Genomic DNA, 26,202 nt, shown 5'->3' with positions numbered 1-26,202 from the left:
ATATGTATAACATGCCAACGTTTATAATGCTTCAAAAAATATGCAATTGTCTCTCTTCTTAATTTCCAGCAACTGTATGCTGTACAGGAATTTTTGACTACTGAACATATCTGATCGGGTCTTGAGAACAGACAGGATATTTATCCAAAAATTACCCAGGGACCAATTGCCCAGAAATGTTGACCACTTTAAGCCACTACTTCTCATCAGCCAGAGAACATTTGGATGCCCGATCCCTGGAAGTTTCAAGGCCAGACTGGATGGGGCTTTGAGCAACTTGGTCTGGTGGGAGGTGTCCCTAACCAAGGTGAGCAGTGTGGAACTGGGTTTAAGGCCCCTTCCAGCCCAAACCATTCTGTGATTCTGTGATACGATAATCTTAAAGAAGTCTCAGGGTTTGGATTTGGAAACATTATTCTAAGTTAAACAGATGCAAAAACTCTAGTGTTCCTGATGGGCATAATTTTTCTGTGGTGCTTTTTTTTTTTTTTTTTTTTTTTTTTTTTCAAATTTTAAGTTCATGACAAAATGAAGGCATCTTGAATGAGACAGTTATTGCCTATAAATTAGAATCTAGAAAATAATTAATTCCAGACTCCTTAAACTACCAGATTGTAGAAATTCCTTCACTCAACTTTTTTCAAATCACAGGAAAGTTCATTATAGAACACAGCAAAATACCAAGAGAAAAGGCTAGTCTCAACAAAGAAAAGGAAAAAAGAGGGCTGAATACCCACGGAGAATTGGCATTAATTCTTCTACACATCCAAAATTCCCATGGACCAGTTATTATATTGAGTCAGTGAGGCCTGTCTTGTGTCCTAATCCCACCTGCACCAATTATTTGTCAAGAGATCCTGGCAAATCATTTCACTATTTTTTTTTTTTTATTTTTCCCACACAGGTGGGAGCTTTTTAGTACCCAGCGTATACTTGCTCTGTCTTGAATGAAAGGCAATATTAAAAAAATGTGGTCACTTATGTAAATCATTAAATATTGCCTTCCAATGTAAGAAAAAGAATTGTGCCATCCTTAGCTAATCCGTAGGCATAGAAAAGAACATTCAAAAATTAATGAATTCTGAATTGCAGGTGAAATCATGGGTGATGAAATGCTACTTCCTTAGTGTTCTTGAATAAAGTAGTACCATTGTTTTGACTGTATGAATGGTAATCAAAGTATCTGGTGCATTGCTGGCATTTGTTTAAAAAGAAAATAAGATTTACTAATAAATTTAAAGTATTTTGAGGAGGAATGGTTTAGGAAGCCAAAGTCACCTTCTCAGTTCAGAAAGCAAAAAGGTATCAGTCAACCAAAGTCAATCAAGAAGTCACAGATAAGTATCAAGTAATCATCAGATTATACATAAATGCGATATAAAAACAACAAAAATATCTAGGGTTGCAACATAATCACATCCACTAACGAAATCATTGTGAATAAATCAGTCAAAAGTAGAACCAGACTTAAGAGTCAATAAATAGAAAAAAATCATCACACAGCCTGCAAAAATAGTTCTTTCTGCTCTAATTATTATATTTCCTTGACCTGATAATAGTCCAAGTAGGGCTGTGGTGGGTTAGTTGTTTATACAGTGCTTTGAAGATTCCAGTTGGCACATTATTAGCATCAAGTTTCCGAGCATTTATAGATTTTAAAGTCAGAAGGGACCAGAGGGATCAAGTCTCACCTCTTGTGTAACACAGGCCAAAGAAGATCATCCAAGTAACTCATGGATCAAATAATTACTTTTAACTATGCAAAGTTCTACATAAAAGTCTTAGCTTTGTTTATAGAGATTTGAACAGCAATGACAAAATTCTCCAAATAACGTGTCTTCTGCTAAGGTCATTTCTGGACACTGCAAAAGTCATATGCATGCTGAATCCTAAGGCTGTCAGTCTTCAAACTGATGCCTTAGTGGAATGCATGACTAATTTTGCTGCTTTGTTTACAGACAAGCTATTCTTTCACTTATGAAAAATGCACTGTATGATCATGTATTTAAATTACCTCTACTATATCAGAATTGTTTGGAGAAACCCATTTAATGTATCAACTCAGTTGTTTGGAATGTCAGAACGCTTGGTTTTGGTGTTTTGTTGTTGTTATTGTTTGTTTGTTTGTTTTTGCCAATAGTCTCTTTAAAGTCTCCTCCTTCAAATATTAACTGTTTGACTGATGTAAGTTGGTAACATGATTCCTCAACAGGGACAAAGGCTGAATGTTCTGATGGGGTTCAGTAGTTAAGTATCTAAGACAGAAAAAGTTAACAAAAAGAACTAAAGAAAAAAAAAAGATTTGATTTTTAAATACACCTCCTTCAGTATGTGACAGGATGGAATTTCATACAATATGGCTTTGTGTCTAAAACATAATAGCATGTTTTGTCTCACAGCAGTTGGGCCATATAGTAACTTGGCATGCATGATATGGCAAGTCTCAATATTCACGCTTCACTTACTGTCACACTAATCACTGAGGAATAGTTACTAGCCATGACAGCATACATACATGCTTTCAGAAAATGTAGCATACAGCAGAATACAGAGAAACCTTTGGCAATGAGCATTAGATAACATGTAGATGCTGTTTTGAGAAATACTAGGAATATTTTTACAGACCTACTCTGATGACATTTGCAAAAACACTCTAATTTTCAGCTTAGTCTCATATGCAATATACTGCCTTAGATGAACAAAAACAAGCACTATATGAACCTGACTCACTTTAAACATATATGAATCTGACTACACTTGAGCAGTTGTAAATCTCATTGGATTACAAGAATTTGATTTAATTTCAGAAAACAGGTTTGGATGTCTTTCTACTGCAAAGAAAGGTCAGTATTTGGTCAAGCAGAACATGGCTAAGATCACTGAAGTTTGGTTTAAGCTCTTGAGAAAAAAAAAAAAAAGTTTGGGGCATGTGCAGTGAACTTCTGAACTTGGGGTGATTTGCTTTTAAATGCAACAAAGAATGCAGCTCAACTTCACATTAATAATTAAGACAAATAGGCATTAAAACAAATGGAAATAATATGCTGTCTATGTACTCCTAACAGCATGAGGTAAATACTTCCCAAAGCAAAAATCATTTACTGTGCATATTTTCCATTTCAAGATACAATTCTCACAGCATATCATTAATTCATTTCTTGACTGGAGTTTACAGCATGGCCTGGAGGAGAGGCACCTAACTCCCTGTGGAAACCCCAGCTCTGCTTCTTTATTCAATGTAATCCCTTGTCACCTGAAGTGCTGAAAGACAAAACAACAGTTAACTAGAACAATCACACCATTTAGTAGAGTTTAAAGTTTACAGGTATTTTACCTACAGTGGCACGGCTGCAAGGGCCATATCCCAGTTTTAGGATTTTCACCCAAGCCTGCTTGAGGCTGGCAGTCTTTCCATCTTCTCTCAGGCTCTAAGCCTCTGCTGACACAAAGCTGTGCCAACATCATATGGCACAGAAAGCAGTCAACATTTTCTTTGCAAATACCTTTATCTCCCAACCAGCTGATGCTCTCTGTGCCTCGACTGTTTCACATCTCTGGATATGTGTTTGACCCTGCTCAGAACAGCTACACAGCACATAGGCCAGAGCAGGGGCTACCTCAAGTAACATTTCCTTTTTTCCTTAATATCAGCAGTATTTTCCGTTGCTACAGCCCTGCCAAGAACACCTGCCATCCTCAGAGAAGCTGCATGGCAGCCCTAGCATGCAGAAACGCACTTGGGAGCTGCATCCCCAGCACACCTGGCGTGCCTCCGCAGAGGTGCCACGGAAGTAATTCAGCCACCACAAACCCTGCAATAAACGAGCACCAGTTTGGATGCAACACTTTTAGCTTTTGGTACAAACGAAGGCACAAAGCGTGCACCTCAGGGTGGGAACCTAACAAAGTAAAGAAGGTATCGTTTTTCTCTATGGTTTGCACAGAGGGCACTGAGGACTGAAGGTGATGAACAAAGAGAGACTAAAGCTTTTGAAGGCTCATTGAAGCCATATTTTATTACTCAGCCTGGTTGATCAATCACGGTATATAGAATTTGCTCTACAGCACAGGGTAAAGGTACCTTAAGCCAAACTACACACTAACCTTTCAGCCTACAGGCACGGTCACAGGGCCCATATTTCAGTTTGGGGATCAGCCCTGTATCAGCTTGAGGCTGCCATTTAGTGCTGAGTAGTGTGCTTTAGAAGTGGTGCATCCCCAGACATCTCAAGCCCCTCTTGCTCCCAACAAACTGGTGCTGGCAGCAGTTTAGGCTCAGAACCACTGAGCTCTCTGTGCGTGCAGTGTTGCAAGACAAGCTCTCCAGGCCCCATAGGCAGCCAGTTCAATTGCACACGAAGCAAGGTTGCCACAAGTGCAGTATCCTGTTCAGGCTTCTTAGATCAGTGAAGCTGGGACAAATCCTGCACTAATGTGGCTACACTGCTACCAGCATCCTTGGCCTATATCCTTGCACACCACTGCACTCCAGTCTTTAGGCCTTCAAAGTCTCCACACAGGCGTATGAAACAATCTTTCTTTGGCAATTTAGAAATTAGTTCAATCCCTTTTAATTATATGTGTACTACAGTATCAGCAGTCTTATCTGCTGAAGTATTGAAAAGGTGGTCAAAATGTTTATTATTACAATAAAAGCCATGACAACCAATGCTGAGCATTCTCCTCAGGATATTTGCATACAGCTAGAAGTATCAGTGTTTGATTCTTCAGTATTGCTGTTGAGATAGATTAGAAGAGGTGAGAGCCCTCTTTGGGAAGCTGTGGAGGTAAGTTCTTTCAGTGCAGTCCAACAAGGTAATAACCCTGACACACCTGAACTAACTCTCACTTGACAGTTGCCCAGATGCCATTAGCAGGAAAGCCGCCAAGATGAACAGCATTTCTTGAAAAGCGTGAATGCAATGAATGAAGGCTCTAACATTACAGGCAACTTTTTATTATTGTTCTTTTAGTTTACTTTAATTACTGTACATTTACCACTAGCTGTGTCATTCCTATATACTTGGTAAATTCTAAATGGGATCTACTGACCCTGTACATAAACCATTATTATAGCTGCAGCTCCTGAACTGCCCAGAATGAAGAACTATGATGTCAAATCTCTTTTTTGAGAACTGTTAGTTTTCTCTCAAGCACAAATACGTGTTAACTACCAAACCCTGTAATGTTTCAGTCCAAAAGAATCAGGACAGGATAATCCTGAACATCTCCAAATAGCAAAGTTGATCACTCTTCCAAGGCTGAGTCACATAACTACAACATTTACGTGTCCCAATTAAAACCAATAGGGAAGAAACAACTCCAATAGCTTCAATGGCAGGAAGCAATAGCAGCCTGCAGAGCCTTCCTCCAGTGGCAGGCCGGACATGCAGCTGGGGACAGGTGATCGGATCCTGCTGCTTCAGCACTGAGGGTTGGCTTGCTTCTTCCACAGCTAGAGATGATTACTACTTAGTCCCAGTGCCCAAGCAACTTTGCCACTTGCTGTAGTAAAACGGGTTTACTTAAACTGTTTGTGAATCATGTGAGGCTGCAGAGACACAGTTTGGTCACACCTAAACTAGGCAATGACGCAATCCAGACCCTCACAGCAAGTCACATCTGATAATGACTATTAAGCTCAGTCATGACTAGATCATAAAATCATTCAGATCTGTTTATGTGGGTAATCACTGAATATAACTCAGGACAAAATTTCCACATGAATCTATTTCTCCCTGACTCTTCCTGCACTATATTTGACTTTTTAGTGTTGTATCACATATATTACTGTATTTCTACAACATGACATTGCTTGTGATATCCTGTTTGAAAGGTTTTTTTCATATAGGAAGCAGAATATGACATCCCTACAGAACACAATGCCTTTAAAAACTGAATTTGATTAATTTGAACTTTAAATATTAAGCCTAAAGAGAATCAGTCAACATACAACAGACTTAACAGTACCCTGCTTTTTGTCTCCCGTAGCCTGACATACATCCAGCCTCGTTCTTGCTCTGATGTCTCCAAATAAATATGTTGGAACACAAAACTTTCCGAAGAAACCCAATACCAACTGTTGAGAGCTTAATGCAAAAAAGATACCATCATGACAATATTGTGTTTTTTGTCCACTATTCTATGCCATTTACATAAAGGTTTAAACATTTGATACTAGGTATCTTTTTTGCTAGTATAATAGATGCTGGAGCATTAGATGAAGTGAGTGAGAACTGAGTCTGTGTGGCCAATATTAAAGACAGCATGGAGAAGAAAAATAAGTGCATTTAAGCAGCAAATATACATTATATGTCAAATGATAGCATACTTCAAGCCACACTTGTGAGTGTGGCTTTCCATGATATGATCATACCCTTTCCTTAATTTTAGGGAAATCTCAGGTTGTGATATTCCAAATAGCGTGACTGCTGGGTACTGCTGCTGCTTAAAACCACAACAAATTATTTGAACACTAAATATTTTCTACCTTAAGTATTTCATTTCCATTCATTATTTCACCCAGTTTTCAGCAGATTCATCTCAGATACATATATTTCCCAGGGAAAGAATTTCCTAAGAAATTTTAATTAGAACATCCCTTACCATTTTGCCCTACAAAGAATTTAGCAACTATTTTTTTTTATAAAAAAATATTATTATTATTTATTTTTTTACATGCCACCAACAATCAGGTATCTATCTAAACTCTTTCTGCATCCCAGTAAGCCCAGTACTAACAATATTCATTATGGAAGATATGGTATATTGCACAATGACAGACTACTTCTGAGTATGCTGGATTTACAGTTTACTGCAAGGTCTTTGCTTGCTGTAAATGTAATTAATGAAAAACAGCAACATGGTGGTGACATCTAATCAGGAGCTTTTGATTATTTTGAAATTATTTAAAAGGCATTAATCTTATGATTAGGAGGATGCTTTTTAAAGGCTTTCTTCATGCACCTCAGCAAGCTGAACAGAATATCCTTGGAAAATAATAGAGCTAAAAATAATTACTAACACCTCAATCATTTTATGAGCTATTATTTCACCAGAAAATGGGGAAAATATATCTTTAATCCCGAACAAAAACTCTTCAAGGTTTATGTTCTCTATAAACCTTTCACTGAGAACTGAAAATATAAGTTAGTAATGCAATAAATGCCCTAACAAATATATCAGATTTTTCACTTAATGCTTTTTACAGGCTTAAACCAAACTGAGTGAAAGAAAATCACCTTTTAGAGTCTGACTCTTAAAGGAAGAATGCCTTTCTGTTATGCTTTTTAAAAGAAGGCATGGTGAATTTATATCAACTTCACTGAATCTTGGGGCATGATAAAAGGAAGAAAATACGGCAGTGAAGTTAACATTCCATAGCATTCTTTCTTCACATATTTATTTCCTCACTGGCTGGACATGAGCCAAAAAAGAGGAGGGAATAAACCCCCCCGAAACACAGAAATAGCTGAAATAAACCTTTGGCACACGACCCAGTCAAAGCTCTGTGCTCTTCTTCCTCCCACCCTCAACAACCTGGATTGTTTCTCTCCAAAAAAAATCCAAATAAAAATACATCAGAGGAAAGCCAACCAAACTCTGGATTTCAAATTTGTCACTGGGTGCTCCTGTTAGAGCAGTAAACAATTTTTTCCTATTTTCCTTTATACTACAGAAGGACAACCCAGCTGTCTTTTGGACCTATTACTTTTTGTAAAGTAAAAAAAAAACAACCAACCAACCAAACAAACGAAAAAAATAAGTTCTAGTAAATAAACATTAGCACTGCCCGATAAATCTCTGCCCTCTCATCCAATATTTTATTATCTTGGTTTTGAGAAGTCTTAATTTCATTCTAATGTAAATAAGAACTGGTCTGTTTGCTCAGTACTTCCCCAAGAATTTGCTGCAACGTTGCAGCATGCCGGCAGTGCCCTGAGAAGAGTGACCTCGCTTTAGTCAATGAAGCCAGAGATCATTTATCACAGTTAACCTACAAATCTGTCTTGCTGGGGCCTCAGGTCTGTCAACCACTTGGAAGCAGCTACTTGTCCTGTCCTCCCACAGCTCCCTCAAACACCAGATTGGTCTGATATTTTCTATTATTGTATACCTCTCAGCTAATAAAATATATTTTTATGGATATGGAATGATCAAGAGTACTTTGTATTTATTTATACAGCTCATTAAAGGTGGATGGAGATTTGGAGGCAGAGAGAATGCCCCAAGCCTAGAAAGCTCATGAAGACAGACCCCAGGCATATGCATGCATTTAACTTTATGTATATGAGTTGCCTGGTTGAACCCAATGAGACTAAGCAATTACATGCAAGGAGGCAACCTGGTCTTTTTGGAACTACACTCCTAAGCTAAGACATGACAGGGAAATGATGCAGACCTAGTAAACACTGAGAGGAGTAAACCAAGATTATTATAACAAGAGCATATGGGCAATATATTCAAAGCTATGCAGTCAAAAACACTTTATTACATATTATTACATATATATATAGATAGATAGATAGATATTATAAAGAACAAGCTGCACCTCCCTAACCCTCAGCTACCTGCTTCTGGTGACACTAGAAGAGATCACAGAATCAGGAAGCCACATTCACACCAACACCATTGAGCAGAAGGTGCCATTCCTTCTTCAAATTTACTCTCCTGATTTAGCACACTGCTATTTCTCCTTACACTACTGGAAATGCTTTCTAAAAGGAACGTTGGTAATCCTCCAGTAGGGAGAAGTTGGCGGATTGAAATTCCAGGGCCTGATATCGATACAGGCAGCAGTAATACTTGTTAAGAACAAATATGCATGTGCCAATACATTATACAAGTCTGAATTTAACTTTAAACTTGGACAGGGAAAGACTGAGGATAATTATTAAAGAAGTGTTTCTTAGGCACAAAAGACCATTATAGAAGAAAACAGCGACTGCTCTTCAGTATGCAATTTGGAGAAAAACTGAACATAATTTTGAACTTGTTATTTTTTAAGTGAAACAGTACATATCCACATGTACCTGTATGGAAATATTTTTTAACTCAACAGCCTATGCCTTTTTAATTATAAACAGGTTGGAAATGACTGACCAACCCACAAATTCCATATATATTAGCTATCAATTACTGAAACATGTGGACTGTAAGTGCTTGCACTCACATATGTATGAGGATGCAATGCTATCTGACAGTCAGAAATTGGCTTGCAGTAGGGAAGGACTCAATGCTGAACTATTTTTGCAAATCCTAACCTGTCAAAGTAGCATGAAAGAGATACAGCTAAGCAGGGAGTTACTGCTATTAAAACATAAATCAGCATAGGTGATTTAAGAACTAAAATCAAAACCGTTATCTATAACAGTGACCATTAAAGGTCAGATTTCCCAAAGAGCCAGCTATCACTAAAATTGACTGCCAGAAGAGCTCAAGCTAGTTCTAATGACCCAAAATAAGCAGGTGGATTTCCAAAAGAGTTTTACACATGTGGAAATGTGGAATCCATGGAGCTCTGCTACACAGCTGGTCATGTGTACTACCACCAAATCAGGACAAGCAGGTAAATATCTGGGTCCCATTTAGGGGCCTAAATGGATGTTATGCTTTGCTGGAAGGGAGGCAGATTTTAGGCATTCAAGGTAGACAAGGGCAAGTCTTAGCAGCTTCCACGCTGAGAACAAGAAGCTTGGAGAAAAGGACTACAAACAAGTGGTAAAAATGCACTGCCTGGGCACACAGCAATGTGATTCACAGAAAAGATGACAGCAGTTGCAAGTCTGTCAGAAGGATCCAGGGGATAGAAGAAGGACTAAATATGAATGAGAAAATAGTGGGAGCTTGGTGAAGGGAGAAGGGAAGAGGTCTAATTATGGAGGATTTTGAAAAGGGTAGAAGCTGCTCAAAAGTGACTGAATGAAACAGCCAGTGTTGGAAGGGGAGCTAAACAACACAGACACGCACACAAACAGATGGGTGTACAGGCTGTTTCTTATATGATTTGAAGAAGGGTGTTAGTCAGGAGAGGATATAGGAAGTGTATTATGATAATCAAGAAAAAATTGGATGTCAAGATCTGAATGACAGAGCTGATTGGGGAAGGAAAAAAGTATCTTGGCAAGAATGTATAAAGCAGTCTGGATGCAGAGGATAAAGAAAGGAAAGATAAAAACACCCCGATGGCTTCAGGTCAAGGTGAGAAAGGATGGTAGCATTATAGAGAGAGGAATGTGGGAAAACTTCACTGGGAACAAGCTCAAATGTGCAAGGGGCAGGAAATATTAAGAATCTCACCATTGAAGCCTGTGCCAATGACAAGCAGGGCTAGGGAGAAAGCCTGACCATTCACTCAATTGCTGAGTGTTCCCACTGCTCCTTGGATAATTTTGACCCATGCCAACCAGCATGATCCAAAACCATTCCTGGGCATTGTTCACAGGGCAACCCATGCCAGGAACCATTCCAAACCTTTTTTGGAACATGCCAGCCTCCTATAAGTGGGGCACACAACACATTTTCTTCAAGCTTATGCTAGAAAATACAGTTCCTGTGGTCTGAAGCATGGTTCTTGGGCTATTCTGGAATTTTTGAATTCAAAACCTAATACCAAACAGCCCCAAAATAATAATTGCACCTCCAGCTGCATGGGAACCACATAAAACCCTCAGGAGATGCGTGCCCAAGCGTTACCTAGTACAGATGTAGCTAAGGTCTGCCACATGGCCTCAGGGCCAGAAGATAGTCCCTGGCTCTGCTTTAGTTAGCAGTAGAGACATAGGCTGTATCTGACAGAAAAATGATATTCACCAAACACTATCTGTCAACATCTCAGGAAAGATTCATGCCCTCATGGTTGCAGAATAAAGCTTGACTCAAGGGCACTTTAAGGATCAAATATGAAAGAAATAAAAGGAACAGAACACCCTAGTCCACAACAGTCATAATGCTGAAGGAAGGCCAGTAATATTCCGGGGCATGATTTTTTATATCAGGGTGGTAAAATTAGTTGGAGGAAGTAGAAAACAGCTTTAAGATTGCTATAGAATTTAACCAAAGAAGGCAATTCAAAAAAGAACGGTCCATTCCTAACTTCTGTGTTCCTAAATAAAAGCAAACAATACATTTATGTATTAACAGATGTAAATACAAATCTTTTTTCCATTTAAATTCTTTGCAGTAAGATTCTGAGATTACAAATTCAGCATGGAAAATTAGAGCTTTTATTCATTTGTATTTTCACCCTCCTACTGCAGCAGTGATCATAAAACACACACAGCTGGCATCTTTATTATTTTATTCACTGAAGGATTTAGCTGGACAAACATCACAAAGATGGTGGCTGCTTTCATTGAATTTATGATCAAATATGCTTCAGCATAAGATCAACTCCGTAAGATCAATTATTATGAGATGTGAATAATTTAACAGAAAGTTGTCTATTTGTAAATCAGATCTTATGGATATAAATTCAGCTGAAGTAGCAGACAGTGGATATATACCATATTATACATTAAATTATTTAAAAGGATGCAGTTATTTTTTATTATCTTTTTTGTGATTTCATATCCACTGATAAACACCATAATTTACATTTTGGTATCCAGCAACCCACTAATTCAGACAAACAAAATTTCAAAATTTTATTTTAAACCTCATTTAAGTTTATCCTAATCAGAAAACAACTTAACAGCTTTAGTGAAATCTTTCAGAATTACAGAAAGCATTTCCTATATAGGCTTAATTTAAAAGAATACACGAACCACCATCACCCTCATTTTATGTTTTCTTTTCATAGATTCTCACCAGAGTCTGTTGTTCAGCCTAATACCAGGAGAGTTATAATAATTTTAGCGCAGATCATGTGCCTTAGGATATAGGATTGACTCAATGCCTAAAAGAAAAAGGTCAGTTCCCTTTGGAACCACTTGCCTCTTTGCCCTCCAGCAATGACAGGTGCACCAGTCCTATGCTGAGTCTCTTTATTCACAGCGTATTGCTGAAGATATATAATCTAACCTCTCCATTTTAATACAGCAGCAAGGATTATTATCTCCTATCTTCCCATTTTGACAATCAGGTCAAGCAGACACTGAACCTATATACATGCTGATTTGCCTGCAGCCAACATCTTTCACAAATTCTCAAACAATAGCTTCAAACTTTCTAAAATAAGCTTCTGAAAGACATCAATAAATTTAATTATGAAAACTGTTTAGCTAGCAAATAAGTCCAAGTTTTGAAGCAAATCAATGTTTTCCACTAGTCTCCTACAACACCGTATGTCTTTGTACCTTCAATTCAAAAACATTGCATGAAAAAGCAACAATTCTAGTTTCTTAGTCCTACATGGCAGGAAAGAAGTGCCACAACCAGAAACACAGGAAAGGAAGCAATGGGGAAGAGGCGTTTTAAGATTTTGTGGTCAAATTGCAAAAAATTTTGGGAGAACATCGCAGGAGATAGTGATGGAATGGTAATATCTGAATAGCTGTGATTACCATTCTACTGCACAAAAGGTGGTGTATCAAATCATCATAAAAGTCATTAAAATGAGTATTTTAAGTGAAGATACTTTGTGATGTTTTTACTAGTGCAGAAACCTTAACATAAGTCTTGGCTGGCAATTGAGCCAAATAGCATGGGTTTTGAGATTGCCTTAAAGTATTTGCAGAGGTGGCAAAATCCTGTGGCATTATTGATATTATAGCACTTATTGCCTCTCTGCACTGTATCTCAAAATGATACAAATTTCTGAGACCCTAAGGTAAGAATCACAGAAACTGTTCAGTTGAAGAAAAATTATCTGTAACACATGACAATAAGCAGTTGAAAATGTCAACCCGCTTACACCAACGACAGTTGCTTTAGTGCTAAGCATTTTCAAATGCCAGTGCAATTCTTAAGATGCCTATCATTTTGGCATTCATTTTGGAAAAATCTTGTCTGTAGCGGACACACACAAATAATGACATATCCAGCAGTAAGGTCTACTTCATTTACATTATTGACTTCAAAGTATGTCTTCAGTTCTTCAGGCCAATATTTTCAAAACACATCTCAGACTAAATTTTGTCAGCAATGTCATTTTCTGGAGAACAAAGATTTTAGCAGAGAGTCCAACAGTACAGAATTGTAGCAACAGGCCAGACTTAGAAATATGAGGATATAAAGATGCTTGGTGCCTCTGATCAGAACATATTAGACTTCAAACCAAGAAATGAACACAGACACTATGGCAACACATGAGTAACAGACTACCAAAAACATAATTCTGAGAAATTAATAAAATGTTGGCATGTAAAAATGCATAAGGAAAAGAAAAAATACACAACTGGAAACATCTGAAAAGAGTTGATCAGTAAGTACTCAAAAACGTTAATAAAGAACATACTTTGAAAAAAATCATACCTGGAAACACCAAATAAACATGTCTATCTGATATATGTCTCAATATCTTTAGGAATTCTTACAGAATTAGTAAGGATAGCAAACAAATGTAAGGCACCTTTTGTTTCTTTCTATGAAATACACAGAAGAACAGTTTGCTCTCTTTCTTCATTTCTCTTTACAGACATTGCTGTAGATAAGTGACATTAGCTAAATTTGCACTGCATTCTGAAGTATTTTACTAGAGAAAAAAATCCTTCCTTTCTTGTTTTTCAAATAAGGAAGAGAATTTTGACAAATATTTTGCTGGACATTGACATGCAATATAGTAGCAAAAGATAGACAATAAAAACAAAATACAGACACTATAGAAACAAAAACAGTTTTAGGGAGAAATGGCTTTGTAAACTCTTAGACAAAATGTTGATCAAAAGAACAGATTACTAATGAGCAAGATGAACTGATTATTTTTAAAAATTGACTTTATCTTTGGTGGAACAAAGTGACAGGAGACAGTGTTTGACGCAGTTTCTCTAAAAATCTTGCTCTGTAGACAAACTCAGAAGAGCTGGGATGTGATATACTATCTCATAGACAGAAAACTGGCTGACAGACCATAAGGAAAGGGTAATGATAAGTGGCAATGTACTGAGTTGGAAGGGAAGTGTCCAGCTGTGTGCCAGAGGGATTAGTGTTAGTCACAGTTTTATTTAACATCTTTATTAATGAACTGGACTAACGGATATGCTGCATACTGAATCATTTCTTAGATGAAACTAAATGCTGAAGACACCAACAAAGACAAAAAAAAAATAGTACAAAGAGGCTAATAGAAGTGAGATACATGGGCAGAAAATCTACACACAGGATAGAGGATAGATAACAATAAACAATTACTTCCAGGGAAAAATAACTGAAAATATGGATAGGTTCAGAGATAATAGGACAGATATAATGCCAAAAAACTCTAGTCCAATGCCAGAAATTGAATTAGTTGTTGCATAACAAAGAATAACCATATAATTTAGGGCTGTATTTTCACAGTTGTCACAGATAGGAAAGGTATAGGATGGTAACAATCTGATTATACTGAAGAAACAACCTAGAGTTGGTAGAATACAGAAAAAAAAAGCGTCATATTAGAGAGGACAAAGGCTTTTGTTGTCCAGTTAGGAGGTTTATTATTATTTTTAACTGGGCCAGGAGGATATAACACAATACATAAAGCCTATCAGCATCACAAAAGAGGGGGAATTAAGGGAGAAGCAAAAATAAATTGAATATCAGGATAAGCATTATGACAATGAGGTCTGTTAGGCTGAGGAATAATCTCCATCAAATGTATAGAAGCTGTAACATTTGAGTAATTTACAATTAGAATGAAAGAAGCATTCAAATATAAAGATTTTTTCATCTTGGCAGAGGTATAAATAGAGAAACTCTATCTGTCTTTCTCAGTCATTCGTTTCAATCAGTGTAATACAATTCATAACCATAAAGCTCACAAGACATACAGTGCATTTCAGATATTGAACTTAACACTCCTGAGCCAGGCTGGGAACTCTGACTTCTGCACTTGAGCCCCTTTATGATGCCAGAATCATAACAAATTGCATTGAGTGCAATGCATAGTAACAGACACAAAAAAAGACACGTAAGTGTAAACAAGCAACTTCATCCCCCCTGAAATTAATTTAATAAACCCCGCTAGTTAGTGCAATAAACAAACCAAAAAAATAGCGTTAGGAAAATGTAACAAAAATTCCCCGCTGCTGAGGGTCTCTAACACTAGAGGAGCGACTGCTGGGTCAGCTCAAGCGCTCCTCCTAGCGCAGAGAGCTCCGCAGTGCTCCGGCTGGAGCCCACCCCACAGCACCCTCCTGCTGGCCTCCTCTGCCAGGCTCTGCCTAGTCCCAGACTGTGGCTGCTGCACAGAAAGGGTCAATCGGCATGCTACCACATCCCGGAGAATTTATTTATTTATTTAACAAAATAGCATAATAAATTTACTACCTGTGAAATGACTTTTTTTTTTTTTTTTTTTTTTTTTTTTTTTTTGCATCCCATATTAACATAGGTTTTGCCACGGTATGCTTCCTAAAGTCCCTCGGGGATAAGATAATGACTGATAAAGGGGGTATTTATGAGAAACATGAAACATAATAGGAAATGGAAAAAAAAAAAAAAAAAAGTACAGCAATATCACACCAACCAAATCATCAGGAGACAGAGGCAGGTTTATATGCCTCTAAATCACAAATACTTCTACAAAATCTTCTCTTTTTGTGCCTGGTTTCCATCCTCACACCTCCTCTCAGCTTGGTTCCTGATCATTCCTTAAATGCAAACAAGGAGACAGCCCCAGCATAACTGCAGGACATGCTCCAACTGCACGGGCGTGTAGATATATAAACCAGCCTGGACCAGAATGCACCCCAACTTTTGCACAGGCACAGTTTTAAACCATTATTGCTTGTTTTTGTCTATCAGAAAGGTTTTCCTAACAACACTGGACAGTTTTTTTGCTCCTGCTGTGCTTGAGATCTTGAATATTTTTCTGGCAGCACTACAGACTCCACTGCAATGAACAATGCTGCTTATGGGGCATGGGGTGAACGAGATAAAAATGACAATGAGAAGAGAGTTTTGTCTTTACTCAGAACCTCACTAAGGCAAAGATTGCCTCAAAAAAGCAAAGCAAACTAGCAAAAAAAAAAAAAAATGAATGTTCCCAAATCTCAGCTCTTAACAATTCCAAAGTCTACGTCAGGCTTGAAATGAAATACAGATTCAAAGCAAATGCACTCATTTCTTTTCACTCACTGCTTTCTTCAGGAAGTTTTCACAGAATAACAGTCCCAAAATAGGCAAGCCCATCCTGGAATGTAACTTTCAAACAGTGTATCCTCCAGAAGAGAGGTCTCAAGCACAGAGGCCATTTTGTTGGAGGATGAAATCCTCAGCAGTGGGACTAGCTGGGAGAATAAAGTCTTATTTATATAATAAATACAGCCATTTGGGGGAATTATGAAGTAGCAGTCCTATTTATGCAGAGCAGAATTTGTTTTCAATTGCACCTTTTCTTTCTAACCTAATTTCTCACAATGAAACCCATTATGACAGAAGGATCTGAAAAAGCTTTTTATGTCCTACCAAATATACCCAAGGATAATTAGTTCTCTTTTGTCATTCTTCTGGAAGTTGTTTTTTTTTTTTTTTTTTTTTTTTAATTGTGGAAAGGCTTTTGCAAATTGAAAAAGGTTGCATTCCATTCTGAAGGTGGAGCTGTTCTTGGTTTTTATTGTTTAGATGTAATTCAACAGATTTTTTTTTTATAATTTTTTTTTAAGGTGAAAACATAATTCACTGTGAGCTCTATAGGAAGATCACATTACTGCATCTTAATTATTTTTGGGCCAGTATTTTGTAAACACATTCCACAATGTTAGGTCATGCAATGTACATGAAGCTTCATATTAGAGAGAAGCAAATGTCAATGCAAGTTTTGTTTCCAAAAAAATGTTGGAATACTTCCAACATCATATGAATTTTCCACAAAACTTATAAATCACATCTTACCTAGTAAATACTATCTTTATAATTTTCAGATATTTTCACAGTCAGTGAGAAAATTCAGTCTCAAAAGGATTTAATGCACTCTGAGTGACAGTTATATTACTTCCCTCAAACACTTCCCAAAAGTAGGATTAAATGTTGACCTATTCCATTTAGGGGATTTTAGGAATCTGACTCCTTATATAGTAAGTGTGGGTTTCACTTTGACATTACTCTTACATTCCACATTTTTTGCTAATTTTCAGTGAGACTGAAAATTAAAGAGCCACTAGATTGTGTGCATCATTGTTCCATGGCCCAGCTCTGGCTTTACACTTCACATCTTGTGGAAGCTGGTGTAAGCAATCAGGTGCAATTATTTTGTCTCCAATCTACCAGCTATGGCCTTCTGGGAGGTCTTGGATTTGTTGTGGATTTTTTTTATTTTTATTTTTTGTTTCTCTACCTTATGTACATGAAAAGCAGGTTCTACGAAGGTTGGATGTGCATTATCCTTCCTTCTAGTAACTTATCCTTACATACATTATAACTTATATTTTGAAAGTCTCTTTGAAGACTTCTAAACCCATATTCTTCTATGTCATGGCCTCAAAAGATAGACACAAACAAGATAAAGGGGTAGACTGTGCTTAGTTTTGAAAACGCAGTAACTGGTGAAAACTTCCTTGCATTCAGAAAGTTGAAGATGTTATCTCCTGATTTGGGAGCACCATGTTCAATCATTGCACTGTTTTAGAGTTTCTAAGGCAGTTTTCTCTGTGACAAATTCCTTAATATCTTTGTACTCAATCCCCACAATAAATGCAGTAGCAGGCAGGACTTCACCTCAGAGAAGCACTGTGAAGATAAATATATTCACCATTGGAATACAGTTACAGATAGGGGCTGTTGAAACTGTTCAGAAGAGTTTCTATTGCTTCCGTCTGTTTGTAAGCCTGAGGGGTGCAGAGTTGAGCAGTCATGGATTGCCACAGCCCTGTCCCTGACTGTCATGCACCTGCATTGGGCAGAAAGATTTACTGCAGCTTGATCCTGCAGAGATTCATGGCTGCATTAATGGTAAACCATTTCTAGACAATCTTTTCATCTAAAAATATTGTTTAAATATATAGTTGCATACTTACAAAAGTCATCCTGGTATATACCTTAGAATATATCCATAAAACATTTACTTAACACTGTATAGTGATTGCCCCAGAGATTTTCTAAAATACTTTCCTGTTGCAAAGGCCAATGTCCATGCCAACCTTGAATAGCAAGAACTTATCTCACTGAAATTAGTAAGTGTATACATCAAATCTGAAGTTTAAGCACACATGCAAAACCTTCCAAGACCATTAATATTGTTCTTTGAAGTGTATCTTTCAAAGGTATAAGCCAACAAGAGAAAGTATCTTTGTAATAATACCAACATATGTTTTTCTTCATGTTTTAGGTCTCACACTTATCCCAACTGTCCTTAAAACAACTCTATTTTAAATGGGACATCTTTGCATCATCACATCTTCTACATATTAAATCAGGATGTTAAAAGTGTATATATATATACACACACACATATATATGTATACATATATATATATATTTTAGATTAGATATTGCTGCTAATTGAAACATCCTAATAAAGAAAAAAAATCTCAAGTATGAATCAGTCTGTTCACATATTAAGTTTATAGTTGAATTATAAAGCCTTGGGAATATGCTGTCTATAACAGAAATGTTTATACATCCTTAACTACAGTTGTGCAAGCAACAGTACTCTAATATAGCACACAGATAAAGACTTACAATAGGAAAAAAAAAATCCTTTACATTCTGAATGTAAATCATACATAATTAGGGGGCACTAAATATTTTGTATTATAGTAGAACTGCACATATGGAGCAGCGAACTCCGTGCATTGTTATTGCTTTCAGTCTTTCGATTCCTTCATTTATGCTGAAAAATTGCAAATCCTTTATGCATGGAACATTGCAAATGTGTAAATTTGAAGGGGTTTCTTAGAAATGAAAAAGCTCTGGTCTTCTTTGAATCAGTCTGTGGTGTGATCTGTGGTGTGGTGTCAGTTATGAAGTCTCGGAGACTGAGGAGTTGTTTTAAGCAAACTGAGCTTTGTTCCTTTTTGGTATTTTAAGAAAACAGAAATTTCATGCAACGTTCTTAAAAGAAATGTGAGGTATCAGCTTTTAAAATTCAAATCTATTGTTGCCCTGATTCATATACAGGAGATACTGCTAGGTCTAATTGCTGTTAAAATATGGAAAAACAGTCAGCTCGCTCCTGCAGAATGGATGGAATAGTGTGCCAGTATCTATTCACATTACTCACGTATATATATGCCCCCAAGCAAACACATTCACATCAGTATTAGTTTCCTTGTCCCTCTTTCCCAATCCAAATCTAATTGCCTGTGTTGTAATATAATTGCCTTTTCCAAGCTTTTGGATTTCATTAACTACTTTCAAAGAAACGATGAACTTGCAAGTTTGTTCCTTGTTAAAGGACAGAAAATAGATGATTTTATTAACTTTTTAAAATGAAAGCTGTGACTTTCAGGGAATTACATCATTCCAAGCAGCTAGACTGAGGTAGAGTCAAACACTGCAAGATGCCTGCAATGATCACTAGAACTGATGAAATTGCTTTGAAATCTTCACAAAAACTAACTACAAGAGTAGCTAATCCTTCTATTGCTCCTTCTATAGTAAACAGGACAGTAAACATCTTCTATAGTAAACAGCCTCTTCTACAAAGGTCACCTAATAAGGTGTCAGGAAATTCTCTACAGGCTATTGAAAGTTATTTGACTTAGGTAGGTTGACGACACTCAACCTTCAAGAAGGTCTGTACTGGCTTCAGTTCTGCTAACATTGTCTCCCCCATTACAGGAATCAGAAAGAACTCCTAATGAAGGATTCTGTAGTAATGCAGAAGAAGCTATGTGGTCATGACAGTCACCTGACACTGTAGAAATGAAGGTTCTGACTCAACAGGTGTAGATTTGATGGTATCACATCCAACAACTAGTTATAGCAATGATCCTGGTACATTAAGAGATTTCTCCTTTCTCATTTAACCATAATTTCAAAAGTTTTGTTGTTGTTTTTAAATGAAGTATGCCTTTCCGGTTAAGTCCAACACGTTGAACCAAATTGGGATGGGAAGGAGCAGATGTAGAAGGAATAACAGAACGGCAAAGTGAGCATAAACCTAATTACATCTTGGGCAAATGACTGTGCTATGAATTTCAGAGCTGTACACACACACACTAGTTTTAATAAATTACGGTATTGAAAAAGAATTTGGACTTTTACTCTACTAGTAACCATTTTTCCCTTTTAACAAGGATGCTCTTTCACCAAAATATTTAATTTCTTCAACTTCAGTGGTAAACACTGAGGAGGAGATGCTTCAGACTCCTGTTGATTTATCTCTTTGAACTTCCTGGTAAACTACCAACAAGACAGCCAGTTGGTACCAACAGTAAAATTCGGAATGAGTACCAGAAACAAACAAACAAACAAAAAACGGTAATGCTGTTGCAGCAAAGGCTTAGCCCTGTTCAAAAAATAATAATAATAATAATAATAATAATAATGGTCAAAACAAGGTAGACAAAATTCTAAGATATTTTTTCTAGCCAGACAAATTGTTGAAACAACTGTTTATCCTACTTATCCAACTGATACTGTGTATGATTTCTTCAAGTAAGTTAATATGTTCAAATATGTTTCTTCAAATATGTTAATCACTCAAGACAGTGCTGCCCAAATACTCTGCCTGCACAGAAACTTCATATGCTGAGAAACCTTCTATTAAGTTTACACAGATGGTTGGCTAGGCATTCCTGGTTTAGTAGGCAACCTTTCTAGATTTTGAGCACAATACATTTATATTTTACTCCATCTGATATATATATATTTGTCAAGTATCAGGAAACATTAAAAGGAAAAAAAATAAGGTGAATTCACATTGACTTTTTCAGTCAAGATAATTAAAATATACAATATGGTTGTTAGCTCACAGGAATGAGCAGATGGACCTTGCAACAGGGGACAACTATTTGGAAACAACATTGCATTCAAAGTTGATTAGAAACAGATTATTTAAAAGTCTCTTAACCTCTATACTTGAACAAAGAAAACAAGATTCAAAACTGATGGTCTAAAGTAATACTATAACATGTTTCGGTGAGTTCGATATTCTTGCCAACTGAGATCCACCCCCAAGAATAAAACTGTATGCTCTGCAGTTTCTATCTATTTACAGAAAGCTAGCAATTCACAAAACATTCAAAGTTGAGAGACATGGAAAAGAACAATACTTTTACTGTAATTAAAATGGTTAAAGTCATTTTAAGTTATGATAACTAGAAGTTGGCATTCCTTAAGAATAAAAAGCAATAAAATAATTAATAATAAATAAATAAATAAATAAATAAAGACTTACTTATTCCATGCTTGTCTAAGGTTTTTAGGGCTGTACTGTGTAAACCGTTCTGAAAAAAAAAAAAAAAAAAAAAAAAGAGAGAGAGAAGAGAAACGTTCAATTATTTATCCTAAAACCAGGATTCTTTTTTCAAAATTATTTATTTACTCTCAATTTTCATCATTTTTATGTAAGCACTGCAGCTCAAGTCCCAAGACAGGGCATGAAAAACAGCAAAGGAGCAAATACCATGGAAACACAAACAAAATACTTGTAAACAAACAAACAAACAAAAAACAATAAAGAAAAAAAGGCATTGTGGTAAAAAACTCACTTACCACAGCATCACCAGAAAAGGTAATTTTTACAGTATTTTTTAAATACTTTCGACTGCTAGGGAAAAATAGATGCCTAAAATCTACAATTAATTTATTTTTTCCTTATCACAAATACAATTCTCTGTAACCTCACTGTCACTTTTCCCAGGAGGTGTAAGAGTAAGTGGGGATCTGTGTGGCACTTAGGGAGGCAGAAAACATGAGAGCTACATAAGAGTTCATTATCTAAAGAACATATAACAGATAGTCAACAGAAGTAACAAAGTATATGGGGAGCTCATTTCACCAAACATTGTTCTTAAGTTCAGATATAAGCACTTTCCCTCCCAGATCCAAGAAGATGCTTGCTCTGCATTAGGACTCTTGTTGGCAGAGAATGATGCTATGAAAACTGCTCCAAAAATGAAGAGCTCATACTCTGTTAGTCCTTTGAACAGGACATATGTGCAACTCAGGAAGGAACAAATGTTATCTGTCTGGAAAAATATAAAAATATTTTCCACAAATCCTCATCGCACCAAAATCCTACCATGTAGCCTGGTACTCACCATGGCCATCTAACCTAGTGTGATGGCATTAGTTGCTGTGAAGAAATGCTAAATTTGCTAAACGTCCCCCATAAAACCACAGAAATATTTAATTTTTTCTCCACTTCACTCACAAGAATGTCAGTTAATAGATGTACTGTAGTTATCCTATACTGAAACCAGGATAAACATTATGTTTACATGTATATGTACACACAGTACACACAGTATGTATACACCAGTTTTGTTGTTGTTGTTTTTGCTTTTGTTTTGGGGGTGGGGAGGTGGGGAGTGTGTGTGTGTGTGTGTGTTCAATTCCTGTATTTGTATACTTCACTTAAGGCAATATAGTTGGTTTCAAAGATGCAACAAAGCAACAACCTATGGCATATTCAAAAACCTAGTGTCATTGTGGATGATTTTGCTTCTTATGCATATTTTCTTTTCTTTCTTTATCTAAAAAAATGTATGCGAAAACTTCAACTCTCATTGACTTTGTTATCAGAAGTTTTTGACAAATTGCAGACCTGCAGACTTTGAGGGCCACTACACATTTAGAAAAGTTGTTGCTTTAATCATACTGATTCAGTTAAAGCAATGAAATCACTCCATATTAGATCTATCTGACAAGTGAACTGGGAAGTGGAAGCTACATCACCATAACCAATTTAAACACTGATATAAAACATAAATGTAATTTCTGTAATATTGTATCTAAATTTATGCAAATAGACTTAAGCATACCATTAAAGACTTTTAGGTATAGATGAACGTATAAAACAAAAGTTTGAAAGGCTTTCAGTTTTTGTATTGCCAACAAAAAGTTGCTGCACTTGGAAAATATGTGACTATTATAGATAACCATTAAAGCAGCACCTAGTCAGCTTCCCTATGTTAATTTCACTATGAAACAAATGAAGTTCTTTAGTTAAAAAGAGACAACTCTCAGTGACTCTCAGATGTGCTGTCATTACACTACATTAGAATGTAACTAAAACTATTTGGTTGAATCACACCTGAAGCATCCAGATTAAAACTACAGGAAATGCAAATTTCTTTTTATCCCTGTTACACAATGCATATACTACAGGTATGACAATTCCTAAGGGCAGATCTTTAAAGCAAATGAGCAAAGTAGTCAGGATCATTACTAGATGCAACCACAATTCGGTACCAGTAATGTGGCATAGGACTTGTTGCCTATCACTGCGTTTACAGATCTAGGACCACAAACCTCAGGACTGAATTAGTTGTCCTGTGGTGAGTAGTTTAAGCATCATGATGGCATTGAGGACATGATCCAAACTTACAAGAGCGAGGGGCATTACAGTTGAAATTTTATCTGTTGTTTACTGATTCAGCTTCTGCTCTCCAGAGAAGTCTGAGCTCCACAAAGGTCAACAGACGACTTGCACTGGCCTGAGAAGGACCTGAACAAACCCTTGAATTTAAGTTTACAAATGGGAATTACAAACGTATGTGCAATCAGATAAAATACATACCCATAAAAACTACAAGAAAATGAAGACATTCTATACTTTATAAGTAAATAGTCCAATCACAACACCGTGCATTCCTTTGCAACAAAGGACAGAAAAATTACCTGCAGCTAGACAGCACTGTATTCCAATGAGGTTGAGATACACATGGAAGTTTGGCTAATAAGGGTGCAGAAAAGCACTATGTGGAAAGAGAATTGAACTGACCTGAAGCATTGCTGAAAAGCTAACCTAAATCTATGGAAAGACAGATCTTGATTTTACCCCTCATTTAGGTTTGGCCAGATACTAAGCTGGTTCAAATTGGCACAGTAACCCTGATTTCAACAGAGTTACATCCACTTAAATATTTGAGAAATATCATATCCAACATTATTTCTTCAAAGCACTGTCAGAAATTCTTTCTAATCAATTTAACCTATGAAACACCTGTTAAACGTGGTGTCAGCTACTTGGCCAAATTGCTCTAAGACCTTAATGTCCAAAGATCTGCTTCAGTTCTGCAAGAAAATTAAAAAAACATTGCTATGCCAGATGAGTTTTTACTAAAAAAGGGAAACATTGGAATCAGTTATGTAAATGCTGCTATAAAGAACATGCATAATCAAAATGAATAATCTCAAAGTGATCTTCCTTCTTCCCCTGCCTGCTGCCCTGCTCTAAACCTCTTTTTAAATAAGTATCTTTTTCATCATATGTATCAGGCAATGAGTAGAAGAACTAGGGGAAAATCACAGTAAGGGTGAAGTCCTTTCTATCAAGAGACAAATTTTAGTCCTGAGTCCTTAATTTCAAACTTATTTAATTTGCCTTGTGACTGGAGATCATGCTTCTCCTAACCACTGATGTGAACTCTTTTCCCTTTACTCCAAGCAGATTAGAGGATGCTCTCTTTAAATTCTGGAAGGAAAACCCATCAATACAGTTCTCATTTTTCTACACAAATTTTTGGACATGCCTCCAACCAGAAGCTTGTTAACCTTCACAGACTAGATGGGACTACTGTGGGTAATTAAGCCAGTCTCATGAACATCCCAGCCCTTAGTACTTTTCTGAATTAATCCTTCTTCAGAGAATAAAACCAAAATAACACAACCAGCTGATTCTGATTTTAGAGCTGTCAGAATTGAAAAGCTACAACAATCTTGTCCTCAAGTTTCTCCATCATGATCTATTTTTTTAAGTCCTGAATTGTGTCAACACAATATAATGTACCTATGAACACCAATCTGATAGTCAGAGGCAATAAAGAGGTAAAATGACCTCCTCCTCACTTTTATCTGTGAAACTCCTGTTTGTGTCCAATTAATGATAATTGGAATTCAGTCTCACAATTACATCTCTAAGTTTTCCTCTGAGTTTTTTTTTCAGAGTGAATTACTCACACACCAATATGGATTCCCCTGCTCTTTATTACTGATGAATTTAACACAAACAAATCTAAAGCTACACACATGTGACTGTGACTAACTGCATGAAATTATATTTTACAATATTTTCAAGTATATAGTTTTGGTATTTATTTTCCAGATGCTCCCATTGATTTGACCATAAAAATTAGTAACATCAGCAGTAGATCTTGACTGTTTGTGAGATCCTGTAATACTGCAGAACTACCTTGAATGCTCCTCAAAAACAAAAACAAAAAAAAGAAAAAAAAAGAGGAGAAATCTTTGCCTTATGAAAAGCAGCAGCATAGGTGGTCCAAATCTTAGTCCAACCATATGGAAAGAACCCTGCGTAGCCAAAATGTACTGCCACTCCTGCAGAACTGAAAAGCAAATGGGCACAAGCAAGAATTTCATACACATATTCACATCATCACTCAACCATGTAGCCATGCTTCAGTACATACAAATAACTGCCAAGTATGCAGAGCTCACCATCTTTATGTATATGCCCAGTCGCTACATCTAGATTAAAGAAACCTGAAAAACTGTACAGATTAAGACTTGGTTAACAGATTAAGATTTGGTTTAAGGTATATTTTGAATCTTTGTAGTTCAAACATTTTCTGATTATTTTTACTAAATATGCTTATTTTAAACAAAAACATTGGAAGACTGACATGGCAAGCTTATCTGAAATTTGAAGTAAAAATCATGATTTTAATTTATGCAAGCAAATAATTGCAGATCTTTTGGGAACAAATTCAGGAAACAAACCTTGATCTTCTGAATTTTATCCCACATATATAGTTGTCCGTCTCACTAGCTACCATGTTCTCACTGTTACGGAGATTGCTATTCACTTGGGTGTTGAATTTCACTAGCCAAAGGTAATTTTTCATTATGTGTAATGAAAGAAAGGAGACTTCACTTTTTCTTTATATCTCGCAGCACCTAAACCTGTTTTACCATTTGCTTCTTAGAAGACCAGTTTAGCTAAATCTTGATTCAAGTGGTGTGTTCATAATCAAATGCTGTCTAAAGAGATCTCTA

At 36.5% G+C, this 26,202-nt stretch overlaps 1 protein-coding gene across 6 annotated transcripts in view; it reads right to left on the bottom strand.

Annotated features, from left to right (window-relative positions):
• CDK14 (cyclin dependent kinase 14) overlaps nucleotides 1-26,202 on the bottom strand; it is a 329,577-nt gene that overhangs the window by 70,015 nt on the left and 233,360 nt on the right. For all 6 annotated transcript variants that reach the window (XR_014317025.1, XM_082754727.1, XM_082754726.1 and 3 more), the window contains one exon: nucleotides 21,419-21,467. Coding sequence is in view for 5 of the 6 variants with exons in the window: in XM_082754727.1 (XP_082610853.1) it covers nucleotides 21,419-21,467 (49 nt within the window). In the remaining variant the exon portion in view is untranslated. The remainder of the gene's footprint in view (nucleotides 1-21,418; nucleotides 21,468-26,202) is intronic.

This window comes from Aythya marila (genome assembly GCF_965140915.1).
Source record: "Aythya marila genome assembly, chromosome: 2".
Taxonomy (NCBI): Eukaryota; Metazoa; Chordata; class Aves; order Anseriformes; family Anatidae; genus Aythya; species Aythya marila.
Note: the sequence above shows the minus strand (reverse complement) of the source record. Positions and strands in the feature narration are given on the sequence as shown.